General features: G+C 42.1%; 1 protein-coding gene across 1 annotated transcript in view; it reads left to right on the top strand.

Annotated features, from left to right (window-relative positions):
* Nucleotides 1-224: 224 nt before the first annotated feature.
* cadm2b (cell adhesion molecule 2b) overlaps nucleotides 225-13,474 on the top strand; it is a 166,528-nt gene continuing 153,278 nt past the window's right edge. Inside the window, exon 1 of the mRNA XM_034700412.1 lies at nucleotides 225-586. Within this exon, the coding sequence (XP_034556303.1) occupies nucleotides 526-586 (61 nt within the window). The 5' untranslated portion in view covers nucleotides 225-525. The remainder of the gene's footprint in view (nucleotides 587-13,474) is intronic.

Below are 13,474 nucleotides of genomic sequence, written 5' to 3'. Positions count from 1 at the left end.
ATCCTGCAGAGAGGCTTTGTTCTCAGACATTGTCTAAATGATGCGTGTGAAACTGATCTGAGGATCACTGATGTAAGAGAATAACCTCTCCGACACCCTCCCGGTGTAATTGTTTTGACAGTTTCCCGGAGATCAGAACTATTTCGAGGTGTTCTCCATTGGTGAAGCGTCTTCATTAGTCAAAAAAGCGTGGGCGGGACTCCTGCTCTCTGCAGCGAGTCAAAGAGAAAGGCAATAAAGGGAGACAGGAGCTGCACTTTTGCCGACGAGCATCTCTGCCGTCCTGCTTCACTGTACGGTGATCACTGGCCCCCGGATCTGCGAGCACACACACACACACACACACACACACATACAGGGACTGCTCTGGAAACGGCAGAGTTCATCAATGTAACTCCGCTCAGTCCGAAGCTGCGCCGTTTACCTGGATAAGTCCATCCAACGAGAGGAGAGAGGAACACACAGAGACTGAGGCGCGTGGAGTGTCGACGTGAAACCCCGTGCAGGAAAAAAAAAGAGAAGAATATGATTTTCAAGCAGAACCTGATCTTCATCCTGTACAGCCTCTGCGCGAGCGTCTTTAAAGGTGAGCTGGATGATATCTGTATAGACGGGCGTGGTGTGCAGGGAGGAGGTGGTGGTGTCTGCGTTTAGTGTAAAGATCATATGTGATGAGTTGAACTGTTCAGTACAGAGAGAGTTGCTTTCCCCTGTAAAAAAAAAAAATGCTGTGTTCATGCAGCAGTAACAGTCCGGAGCTGCTGCTGTCTTCCTGTCACAGACGATGTGCTGGAATGCTGGAAGTTGAAATGTGCAGCGCAATGAGAAGAAGGCGGACTGCGACTGCACAAGTTTGTGCACCGGAGACAACTTGGATGTTGCCCTTCCTTTTGGTGTGAAGTGACCGATACTGAGATCAGGTGGATCAGGCTGCAGACGAGTCGCCTGCAGTCACCTCCTGTTAGGCTATAAGCATCCGGATCTGTCTCCTGGAGCTGACACAGAGGGATGCACGCCAGGTTACAGCATCTGTGCGTGCGTCCTGTTTGTTTTGAGACCATGTCATTGAGTGCATTTGTGAGAACTGAGGACTTTGTCAGTGAATTTTGCACATGTAACTCCTTGATGTAGCAGTGCTTGTGTCTGAGTTGAGCTTTTGTCTCCACACGGCCAGTTTGCGCACTGTAAGTGTAGGCACAATATGTGTGTGCGTATGTGAATGTGTGTGTGTGTGCGCATCCTCCTGGAGTATCGGTATGCATTGCTGAGGCATGTATCCGCTCATTTAAAGTTGAGCTGCTGGGATCAGAGGCAGGTTTGTGACGCCTCTCTTCAACCAGAGATCAGCGTCTCCTCCTGACAACTCCCCTCAACTCCCCACAGACCGTCCCGCTCTTGGACATGCATGCGCAGCCACCGCCCTGTAGGCGACCAGTGCGCAGATACATAACACCTACAGCAGGGAGGAGGAAGAGAAGGAGGAGGAGGAGGAGAGGGAGGGGGAGGAGGAGGGAGTGGGGAGCTGTCAAAGGGGGTTCATGTCAGGAACTCCCAAATCAAAGCAAAAATCCCTGCTGACACCAATTTACCAACACTTTGTCCCACATGACATCTGGGAAAGCTGATCCAGTACACTGTGAGTGGAGATGATTTATGAAGCTGCTGATTTATGGGATTCAGAGTGAATCCAAAGTATTTCTGTCCAGGATCCCCACCGCCTCAAGAGACCCAGCACTAGGCCTTCAAGTCCAAAATGATAATAATAAAAAAGCCTGAAGCTAGTTTTGAGGCTTGAACATCAAATTTCCACACTCCATCACCACACTAAGATCAGCTCAGTGAGTCCTATTTTAGTGTTAGATTGTGCCAGAGACGTCACCGCACACACGCCATGTTTCAATTATTGTTAGTCATAGTGTCAGACTCAAACATATCGAAAAAATGCACAGCTGGAGCTCAGTTGAAATAAAACGCTAGGCAGCTTAATTACGTTAAATCTTCTGAGTCTGAGACTCGAGCATTTCTATGTAAAAATTTACTGGAGGATTTTTTTCCCCCGCCTTGATGTATGGAGCTTTTGGCAGCCCTGCTGTCTCTCCCTTCCACCCCTCACATCCGTTTCATCTCAATGAGCCGTCCAACTCGAGATGCCATGAAGTGCTGTATATCCAGCTGTGACCTGATGACACATTCAGCCACATCCAGCTCGAGCCATGTCCCTTCAAGAGCCCCCCCCCCCCTGTGGAGAGGATCATACTCAGGGTTAAATAAGCATGCATGATTCTGCATGTTTCATAGACCATTAACTCTAAACCGTGCAGAGGTTGCATAAGTGTTAAAAGAAAAACACCCCATATCATGAGAGGTGATATTTAACGATGCAGGCAGCCATCAACTTGCAGGTTTATTGAACTTCATTTGAAAACCTTTCGATGGTGCATTCAAGGATACACAGTTATCTAGGAAATGTAAAATATGTAAACCTATAGGCCTTGCTGTTTTGTAAGCCAAACACAACAAAACAAACAGGCAGCCATGCTTTCATCATGAGAATGTGAGTTTGGTAAATCTTGCATCAAAAGGTGGCACACCTAAAAGGGGAATGTTTGTATGTTTCATTCTTGCTTCTCATTCCTCGTGCCTCAGTAATGCTGCACTTGAAAACCCTCTAAGTGGTATCTCGTGTGTCTGTAAAGCTGCAGGGTGACATGACACCGCTCAAATACTTCATGATTGAGGATGATAAAGGGCTGGTCCTCCTTTCAGAGCAGACAACAAACAAGAAGAACAAATACATAGACTTAATAGTAAGTGCTCCTGATTACCTTCTTCCTCCTTCTCATGTTCTCTTATGGAAGACGGTTTCAAACAGATGGCTGTGATGGAATGAATGGACGCCAATAGTGTGCTTTGGAAAGCAATGGAAGTTATACACTGCCTGTAATTTGTACTTAATGGGCTATATGGAGAACCGCTGGCATGCTTCTTTAGCGCTGGTTTCCGTCTCGGTTCCGCTGGACAGAGTAATACATGAAATATTGAAAAGGTAGACGTAGTGTCAGATGTAGTATCTTCAAAATCAGGGTGTCAAAAGTTCAGCTCGGAGTGAAACATTTCTGCAGACTTAAGATGATTTTCTCTTTAAACAGACAACAGTTTTATGGCTGTGCTTGGCTCATCCCTTCATCCTCTTTCTGCCTTTTAGTGGACATTATAAATTGATGCGTTTTATTGCTTGCTCAATATTTGGCTGTATGAGAATACTTGGATCAAAAAATTGCGCTGTAGAGAGTCCATCTATAAATACTTTAACATGTGCAGCAGGATCTTCACAGCTCTAAGGCATGGCATATGATTTTGTTGCTATAAACTTATTAGCATCATAAGCTAATTCAACAGTTATAACAGTGTCAAGAGTAAATACAGGCAACAGAAGGCCAGCTTGTTTTGCAGCAGATTTAGGTTCATGACATCCAGCGTTAGAGAACAAGGCACAGAGAGTTTTATCATCTTGTCCAAGCGCTGTGCTAAGATAGCGCTCACTTCAAGGGCCACTTAAAATATTGATGCTATGAGGCTTAAGTTTAGACACATGCCCAGGGCAGTGCCTCAAAGGCTGTACTGAAAGCACTCAGACAGCTCACACCTCCAAGAAGGCTGCACGGTCCTGCAAATTGGTTATTAAAAAAGGTCAGAAATGTTTAATCTGCATGGGGATCAGGATCCGCTGCCAAAAACACACGTGGGCAATTATTGCACACATGTGCCAGATCTTTCTCCGTCAAGGAAGAGCAGTTGTTTGTGGCAAATATTCAAAGAATTCTCTTGCAGTGTTAACAGCCCTTTATAAAGTGCTGCTGTAGATCTGCACTGAGCCGTGGCTTAACCTCTCTCTAGATTAAATTAAATGTGTAAACACTTTGAGCTATCGTGCTCACTAGCTGACAAACAAACCTACAAATGGGTGTGAAAACATAACCTCCTCGCTGAGGGTAATAAGGTGCATGCATCTTGTGTGCGATCACAGCCTAATCGACAGTTAAATTGCAGTGTGCTGCATCACACACTGCAGTGATACTGTAGACAAGACTTCAGCATCAGCAGCTCTGTTCACGCTCCATAATGCCAGAAGTCATTTCATGCAGGCTCATCCGTCTTAGAACAAGCACACTATTAGTATTTGGCTTAAATGCATTGCCTGACTCTTATCTATACCTGCAGCCTATGGAGGGGTACACTGCATTAATGTTTAATATGCTGTAGTGACAGAGTGGATTAATTCTTATGTACAGTGCCTGCGTATCTGTTGTCTCCATTGTGTGTCCAGCCTCATGCATCTGCTCTGAGTGTGAGGTCCTGTCGTGCCCGTTTGTGCACCAGAGGGACGTTCTGTCACTCTGAGCCGCTGTTGTATCACTGCATCATCACAGCATATTTTTACCAAAGGCAGCTAATGCCGACGCTGACAGACTTGTCAGAGCCAGTTAACAGGTTAGACGGCAGCCAGGCTAGTAATGCTAATTAGCCATGTGGTGCAGCTATACTTAGTGTCTTTGCAGACCTGTGAGCTGATGTAAGTTTTATGATCTGTGCGTTTCTCTGCTGGCCGCAGCTTCTCTGACATTCCCTCTACTCAAGTGTTTCATCACCTTCCCTCTCTCACAGAGCCCAAAAAGCTCCCATACCGCCGAGGGAACTTTTCTTTTGTTTGAACACGGAGCCTTTCATCATTTCTTATCTCGTCAGACGTTTTGGCAAGTACAACCTGCAGGTGACATTTGAGCGTTGGTGTGTGTTTGACCATAACGTGTGGGGGCAGTAATGAGGGCAAAGCGGAGAATAAATGAAAGTGGCTGTCTCTTTTTTTTTTTTTTTCTTGCAGCATTTAATGTGGAATCAAAAACCAAAGACATCAAACCTAAGACAAAAAGGGACAAGGAGGTGCAGGATGAAGAATCCTGTCTTAATGTGATGACAAATTTATTCCATGATTAGGGAGGGAATCGAGGCCTTCATCAGAAATGCAAAGCATCTTGTAAAACATTTGTCATTCCTGTTCTATTTGATATTAACCCAAGAGAACAGCAGTACATTTTTAAAGGTTAAGAGCTCTACCCCCTGTTCATACCAACTCAAACTAACACATGAGCTGTGTTGTTGCACAAAGTTATTTAGTAATTGTTGAGGAGTTTCTTAACCTTATCATCAGAGACGAATATACTAAATATAATGTTGAACTTTGTGTGTTAAACTACCACACAGTGTGGGTGGAGCTTCAAAAGCTTCCATGAATTCTATACACATGCCTGGACCTGCAAGTTGGCAGATTGTGGTTGTTGATATTTGATGATGGCATTCATACATTAAAACTGATTTTATTTGAATTTGCAGAAAGAAAATATTAGAAACTCAGACTTCAGTAGGAATTACAATCAGAGCTCTTTCAACTCTAAATCATGTCATGCAAAGCACATGCATGCATAATTTTGCATGCATTACATGTTCTAAATGCTTTGCATTATTTAAATGATTTCATTTCCATTCACTAGGATGGAATTTCCACAGATCAGCAAAATAAACTGAATGTATGTTATTTTGAACACATCATCTTTATGCATATGTTTCAGATTCTGCATATTATGCAGAATTTAGTCAGCTCTCACTTCCCCAACAATACGTAGCGATGTATGAAATAAAATGTAAGTCGTCAGTTTTTAGGAGATCGGGTTAAAATCATGCTTCAGAGCTTGGCTGTGTGGGCTACAGTTGTCCGGGGCAGAAGCTACACAGCCTGTTATAGAGTTCAGTGAAGAGCAGCCATTTCAAAGGCAGCTTTCACAACACTCAGACATTGAACTACGATGTGAATAACTGTCCTACCTGCACAGTCGATTTGCTATTTGGAGTGTACTATAGGTTTGCAGTTGGTGCCTCACTTCTCAGCTCTTTTATGTGAAAATGGAGTTCTGTTTCAGCTCGGATTGGGGTGTATTGAAAATCTCTTGAAGTGAATACATATTGGTCCTGAGCGAAAGTGAACCCCCAAAATGTCACATATTGTGAGACACAGGGAGCCGCTGAGATGTATGCATGGGCGCTTCTCCTGTGGGTTGGAATAATCAGGCAGCAGGAATAAGCTGGCGGAGCTGAAGGCGAGGTATGGCAGAGGAAGGTGGTTTACATTCAAGGATACCAGTTCCCCACTGATGAGGGTTAGCTTATCCCTGCAGAACGTCTCCCAGCTGCCAAGTGCTGGCTCTGGTGCTCTGCTGTGTACCTCTGCAAATGAATAATCCACTAACGGGACAAATGTGCTCCTAAAGAGCCTCTGCTGGCCTGCTTGCTGTCTGCTGACAGATATACATCTGTAGGGATAAGCCTCAAGCCAGAGGCAAATGTGCTCAGACAAGTGGGGAAGGGGCTTAAAGATTAGCCACTCTCTGCCCTAAAGACGCTGGGTGCTGTCAGTCTCCCTCCGCCATGCTCTTTGTCATAGCTCTCTTACACGCTGTGCCCCCTCTGAGTGCGTATGAGCTTAGCAATGAAGCAAAGAGGCTGTGAGGGCAATTAGACTATTTCAGATCATTTACACCCGTATGTGAGCAAAAGAGCTTTTTCTGCGTGGAAAGAAGCTCAAGGATGTGTCTCAAGATACTCAGGATAAGATGAATGCCACAAATGGTCACATTGAGGAGTTTTTAAAGCAGTGCTTGCATCCATCTCAAAGTACCTGAAGAGGCACCTGTGATCACACACCTCAAAGGGGAAATCATGTATTTCTATATGATCTGAGACTGCTGAGTCAATATTTCTGCTCTCTCTCAAACATGAAACCCAGAGAGCAATAATACGTTGGATGTTATTTGTCATCAAGAAGCAACAGAAACTCTTTTTACAACCTGAAGAGAGCTGCTGGTGTTCTCAAGTTCAACACCTGAGTGAGAACGAGTAGATCAATGAGATTTAAAACTAGACCACATGTCTCCATTACTCTTATGAGGATGATTATTGGCTAACAGTTTGAAATTTATAATGCAGCTTATTCTGAGTCTGTAAATTATGTGTGTGCATGTCAAAACACTGAGACTGCACTGTTAGGACTTGGGCTGCATCTCCAGTAATAATCAAAAAAAATATTTAAGAAAAAAAGGAAAAGGAAAAAATTGTAATGAAGTAAAGTTAATCAAAAAGGAACAATTTCAATTATTTTTTTGTCATGTTTTTATGAAGTCTTTTTAATAAGCAGCAGTCATTTAACATTTTAATATAAATACAAATATAAAATGATAAAATTAAATGAAAAAATACTTTTAAGGAAATAATTGCAGCCATGACTCATTACGCTTTCAACACAACTCACTGTAAAGACAGCAAACTGGACTGAGCCACAGAGGAAATGAAGATCATTTTAGAATTAATGTTAAGATTTTTATGTTTTGTTTTGAAGTCATAACATGGTCTGGCACCTCAGTATATCTCTGACCTCATGCACATCTACGCCTCCTCCAGAGTACTGAGGTCTGCTGACCAGATGCGTCTCGTCGTGCCAAAAAGCTGACAAAAGACAAGAGGAGACCGAGCATTTTCAGTGGTAGCTCCTAAATTGTGGAATGAGCTACCATCCCAAGTCAAAATGCCCCCCACCCTGGATACTTTTAAATCATGTCTTAAAACCTACGTTTACTCCCTGGCTTTTAAAACCGCATGAGAGTTTATGTTGGTCTCTGTTTGTCTTTTAATGTACTGTATTTTAAATTGTACTATTATTTATTTCTACTGTTTGTATTTGTTGTGCAGCACTTTGGGAACCTTGTTGTTTTTAAAATGTGCTATATAAATAAAATGGATTGGATTGGATCATTTAGTCTTATTGGCATATTTTGGTGTTTCATTTAAAACAACTGGACGTCCTGAAGAACACGCTCTCTCTGTTTACCAAAAGCTTTAGTCTGAATATAAAATACAGCAGCACCTGCACGAATGAAAATGTAATATATAGTCCATCAAAAAGAGGGTTGAGGTCTTTGACGTGAAACAATGGTCCATAAAGGTGCAGTAGAATTGATCCTGCTATGATATGTGCTGCGAACAAAAGAAGTGACTCAAAGCTGTTTTGAATAGAGTCGTCACAAATTGAAATGTAGAGCGTTTCCACTGATGTTTAGATGAATGAGATTGTGCGGTGCTGTTGTGAAGGTAGTGGGCGTCTGTTCTCTGAGAGCTTTATGCATCCCCTACATTTTAGCATTGTGCCCGAAATGAAGCCTATACTTCATTTTCTGCCTGTTTGCAGTGTTGACCTTTACCAATCTCTCTTGGCCCTCATCTCTGCTGAAGTGGGCTTTGTGCCCGACTATGGATGAGCCTCTGAATCTCATTTAGCCCGTGTGATGATCTCCCCTTTCTCCTCCTGCTGCAGTCTCGATGAACAAAGTTAATATTTTTGTTCAAAAATGTCAGCCATACACTGTTTAGTGACCCAGTCAGGGCGTAATCTGTTTTTCCACTCCTTTTTTTCCCTAGCAGGGATGTTTTGTCACCTTTAAGTTCTGTCACATTTGTTTTGTGTTGTTTGTTTTGGAGCTTTTCTGATTACTATCACAGAAGTGGAAGGCATCTTCACAAAAGTAGTCCTCATTCTGTTCAGGAAAAAAACCTGTGTGAACAATACAGTGTTGATGCAAGTAGAGAGAGATAAGCATGAAATATTGGGAGCATCATTATGTGGTTGCCATAATAGATGCCCTTTTCTGTGTCTGTGTTTGGGTGGCTTCCAAAAAGAGGATTGACTATCTGAGGTGTCGCACTGCAACCAAACAGCTGGCAGCCTGACCAGAAGTGACTGTGCTTGTTTGAGTTATGTCCGGGGCTTTTGCCAAAGCCCAAACAGAGCTGGACAATAAGCTGCGCTGCCTTTGTTTAGTGTTATATACATTTTATTCATAGCTGCTCCTTCCCCGCGTGTGTCTTTGTTTGTTTGAAGCTTCAATATTAAGGAACAGAAGCGGGTGATGGAGCTTTGGATAACTCATTTAATGTGAAGTGTTCAGTGCATACTGATGTGCTAAACGTTGTGTTTCAATGTTAAATAATGGTAACGTTTATTTTCACTTGCCCGTGGTTTTATTGGTTCTATTTTTATGTGTCAAGTCAGAAAAATTCATCAGTCTCACACCCTCAGAAGGATTTAGCATCACTGGGTGTCTGTGCTCATAAAGCCCCTTCAGTCCGACTGGACGTCTGAGCGGCAGATAAAGGAGCCTCTGTTGCACTATCTTTGGAAATTTGATAGCTTACTGCAATAAGTCATGCATTTTCATAGCGTTGTAAGCAGCCAAATCGTGGCAAATATAGCTATTTATTCCTGGGTAATGTGTTGTGTTTTATAGCTTTATGATTGGATGTGCATTCTGCACAATACAAAATTAAAGACCCTGAAAAAAACACACACAGGAAAAGAAAACCGACTGAGATTGTTGACTCATGAGAAAGGCTTGTTTCCTTTTGTTGAATTAAAAATAAAGAACAGTTTTTTTTATGAAGCTCTGTGGACTATCCCAGCGTACATTTTGCAGGATGCATGCAGGTGCATATACAGGTCACCCGACCTCCATAGAGGCCATCTACCACAGAAAGACTTCCCAATGTAAGGCTATTTAAATACTACCAGCCCACTCTGACGTCTGAATTTGAGGTACTTTGTAAAAACACTCCTCTTAAAGAGCCAGACTGTGAAATGTAACACAGAGGAGGCTAATTAAACAAGTCTTCAACTCTGGCTGTGTTTCAGAGTATTTCATGACATTCTCCCCATGTGCTCAGAGTGTTTCCTCCTCTCCTCAGTGCTGTCATCGCTGCAAAATAAGTAAAGCAAATGTGTGGTACCCAAGAGCATCCTGAAAAAAAAAGGAAAGTCTGACCTGTTTATTTTCTAACAGCAATTAAGTTTGACAGTTTTATTGAGCAAACTTGCTTCCAGTTATAAGCAGAGTAATTCCCACTGCAGACAGTGACTGAAGGCAGACCAACATGCAACTGAGAATGCATTGTCAATGTAACATTCATATACCTGTCCCTGAAGATGATTAACAAAACTTCTTATGCATCTGTGAGATTTTATTTTCATCTGTAATTATAAACCAGAACAAAGAATGACATTATAGCAACTGAAACATAATTCTCCCCTGATTTAAATATGCCACAGCTAACACAGTATGGATGGACTGAAGCCTGTGCAGCCTACACATCATGTCAAATGTTATAATGTGGACTGCTCCATACAGTGGACTGCATAATGTTCACTATAATTAAAGTACATACACATTGTGCAGATTAGGCATTCAATGAATACTATATTCCCACTGCTAGCATGCCGAACTATATACAAATGCAAATACATGTAAAAATTATAAGAATTAATCTCTTTGGAAATATGTTGAATTGATTTATGCAGTTAATCAATATCACTGCTCTCTGGGTCTTTAATTCAATGGAACATATTGTAACTGGTGAATAATGAACTCTTCAATGATGCTAAAAGATATTTAAAAAATCTACATCAGTGTAAAAACCATGCATTTATTTTGCTCTTGCCATCTTGAAAGAGCCAACTCTGGAATGAAGACACAAAAAGCACAAAGTTAAGCTCATGCATGTTTATACCTTTTATTGACTTCCTCTTTAAAGGCTTCCCACAGGTCTCTAAAGCTGGAGTGTAGATACTGAATGCAGGCATATTTGCAAGTGAAGGTGGGGGATAAAAGCATTGAAACTCATGTCCTCATAAAGAGGGATCAGCAGTCTGAACGGGAGCTGCATACCGATGCAAGAGATGCCAGCGCTCAGAGCCAGAGAGCATGCTTTGCTGAGGGAAAAAAAAGCCTTAAAGCTGCTAAGCTGAGAGCAAGAAGGGGAAAGGAAGAGAAGGTGTGAAGGAGGAAGGCATACAAACAGCAAGCAGAGAGAAGTGTCATGGTGTAATGTAGGATACATCCGGCATTTCTCTTACCTGCAGTGATTGGGAACATTAAAGGTCTTAATGCTGTTTCAAGATAAAGGATTCGCTAACACACGTAGGAGAGCACAGCACCCTGTTGTTTCTTAGATTACTGATTCACTTGGTTTGGTGTTTCCTTGTATTTTGACAGCAAAAGTCACATTTTCTTCAAAAAATGACATCATGAAAGATGGCTTAAAGAATCTGTAAGAATATTCAACATAAATCACAGTTTCAGTGAGTTTGCAGTGCTGAGAGAAGAATTAGAAATAGATTACGTCCTCTTCAAAGACACTAGCTTACACTGGGAGTCATCTTAATGGAAAGTGTTTCACCTCCTGCTGTCTGCCGCCTGAGCATGACATTCAGAGGGTGTGTTCACACCGAGCATGTTTGGAGAAGTTTACTCTATCCCTGAAGCGTTATCATTTCAGTTTGGTTTACTTTGGCAGGCATGAGCTGTGTCTCTCAATTGCAGGTGTGGAAATAAAGTAACACTCAAGGAATGAAGATGCAGTCATCGTACAGCTTGTACATACATATGTTGCACATTCCATATAAGTGAAGGATTACAGAACTTCTGAAAACTTTTTGGGAGTGCAAGTTGTGACAGAGTGTGTGCCCTTTGTAAAGGTATAAAAACAGAGCATGATTACATAGGTACAGATAATTAACTAACCAATCACATCATGCCAAGTATGCAGAATATAAAGCTTCAGTAAGACAACACTGGGCTGTTTGAGGGAGGGAACGTTTCAGTGACAGTACTTCAATTAAATATTTAAGTGCCGTTGAACGGCCCTTCTCCTTTCACACGTCGTGAGGTTTTGTTGCGTTCCTCTGGTCTGTTTATTGGACACTACATGGTCCACAGGACTCTGAATTATCAAGCTCTGGACGCCCCATGGAGGAGTGAAATGTAACTTCTGGTGTCTACAATGTGGCGGTAGAGGACGCACAAAGACCCTATTATGATGCAAGTGTAGATTTCAGGATGTAAATTTCATGTAAATTAATCAGCTTAATTCCTCTTAACCAGTATGTGGCTCTCTGACCTTGTCTGGATATTGACGTGGAGATGTCTGCGAGCTTGGACTTTTTAAGTATGTTAGGTTTGGGGGCCGTCTGAGCGTGAGCAAATTCTAGTTTCATGGTGAAACAGTGTGATGTGCTTTTATGGGCATAGCATGGTTTATCAGATGAGATTCTTCACAGCGTTCGGTCACAACAGTACGCCCAACATGTTTTACATAAATTGGAATGACCTCGTAGGATGAGCTGTTCTGGTACTGCTCCTTTAAATACACAAAGTTTCTTACAGCTAACTCCCTGAAAGGTGTTGATTGTTGCACTAAAATAACCTTTTCTGCCACTGGATGTTTTATCCAGAGTTTGTGCAGCTATAGGTGAATGTTTCTGTGGTGGCACTTTTGTTGGGAGCTAGGGAACCAGAACCAACCTTTTCATCCATTGTGCTCTTTGTGCTTTTTTTTGTGTATATTTTTTCAGAACAAACAAACAGAAAAACAAAACAGAACAATCCATGTGATTCAGACATGTTCCTTATTGTTCTTTGCCTCGTTATGAAGGTAGTGACTTAATAAAGATGCTTGTATAAGAATAGTAGATGTCACTACTGAAAAGATGTTGAGCTTCTTATTGAGTAAATTGGTGGCTTTGTGAGTTAAGAGCACAGTGCAGTAAGTATTTAGCAGAACAGACTTGGTAGAAATGGAATATAGTATTCCTAAGTGTGTTTAAATGAGAGCATCATCATCTGAATATAAAATTCATTTTTGTTTTTGTTGACTAAAAAATGAGCCTCCTACGCTGGAGCGGGTCCCCTTCCACGGAGGCTGCCATCTTGCACGGTGGCACACAGTAGCACAGAATGGACGATCTAGTCAGGGCCGTATGTGTTTTTATATTCAGTGGGTGGCAGCTGAAAATGCACCAGCTGGAAGACGAAGAAGATGAGAGTGGTTGTTGTGCAGAAAATAAGGAATTCTCATAGGTGTTATAATGGTTAAAACTCAATCAATGGAGGATCATACCTATTGTGCATCACAGGAGCTTCTTGTCCTCGAAGGCCACCGTCACTTTTGAAATTTCGTGAGCAAGGGGGTGTTTCAATCCAGAGTCTGACCGCTACACAACACTTGAATATCTCCACTTCCACACAGTGTACCTTTAAAGCCTCGTGTCTATCCGTCTTAATGTTTGAGGAACTCTTTGTTTCACTGACACAAATTGTTCAACACTGTGGGCAGACATAAAGAAAACACTTACAGCCTAAATGTTGCCTGAGTGTGGAAGACAAATGTCAGGTTAAATAACCTTGAAGTGTTTGACTGGAGAAAGACAGAGCCCAAACCTAAACTAAAATAATGTAGTAGGATTTGACCAAAAGGCACATTAAGGACACATCTCCCTGGTTTAGCTTTTATTGCTCTATACTGGTTGAAGTGGGGAAGAGAG

This window comes from Notolabrus celidotus, chromosome 14 (genome assembly GCF_009762535.1).
Source record: "Notolabrus celidotus isolate fNotCel1 chromosome 14, fNotCel1.pri, whole genome shotgun sequence".
Classification (NCBI taxonomy): domain Eukaryota; kingdom Metazoa; phylum Chordata; class Actinopteri; order Labriformes; family Labridae; genus Notolabrus; species Notolabrus celidotus.
This window is presented reverse-complemented; position numbering and strand designations above follow the sequence as displayed.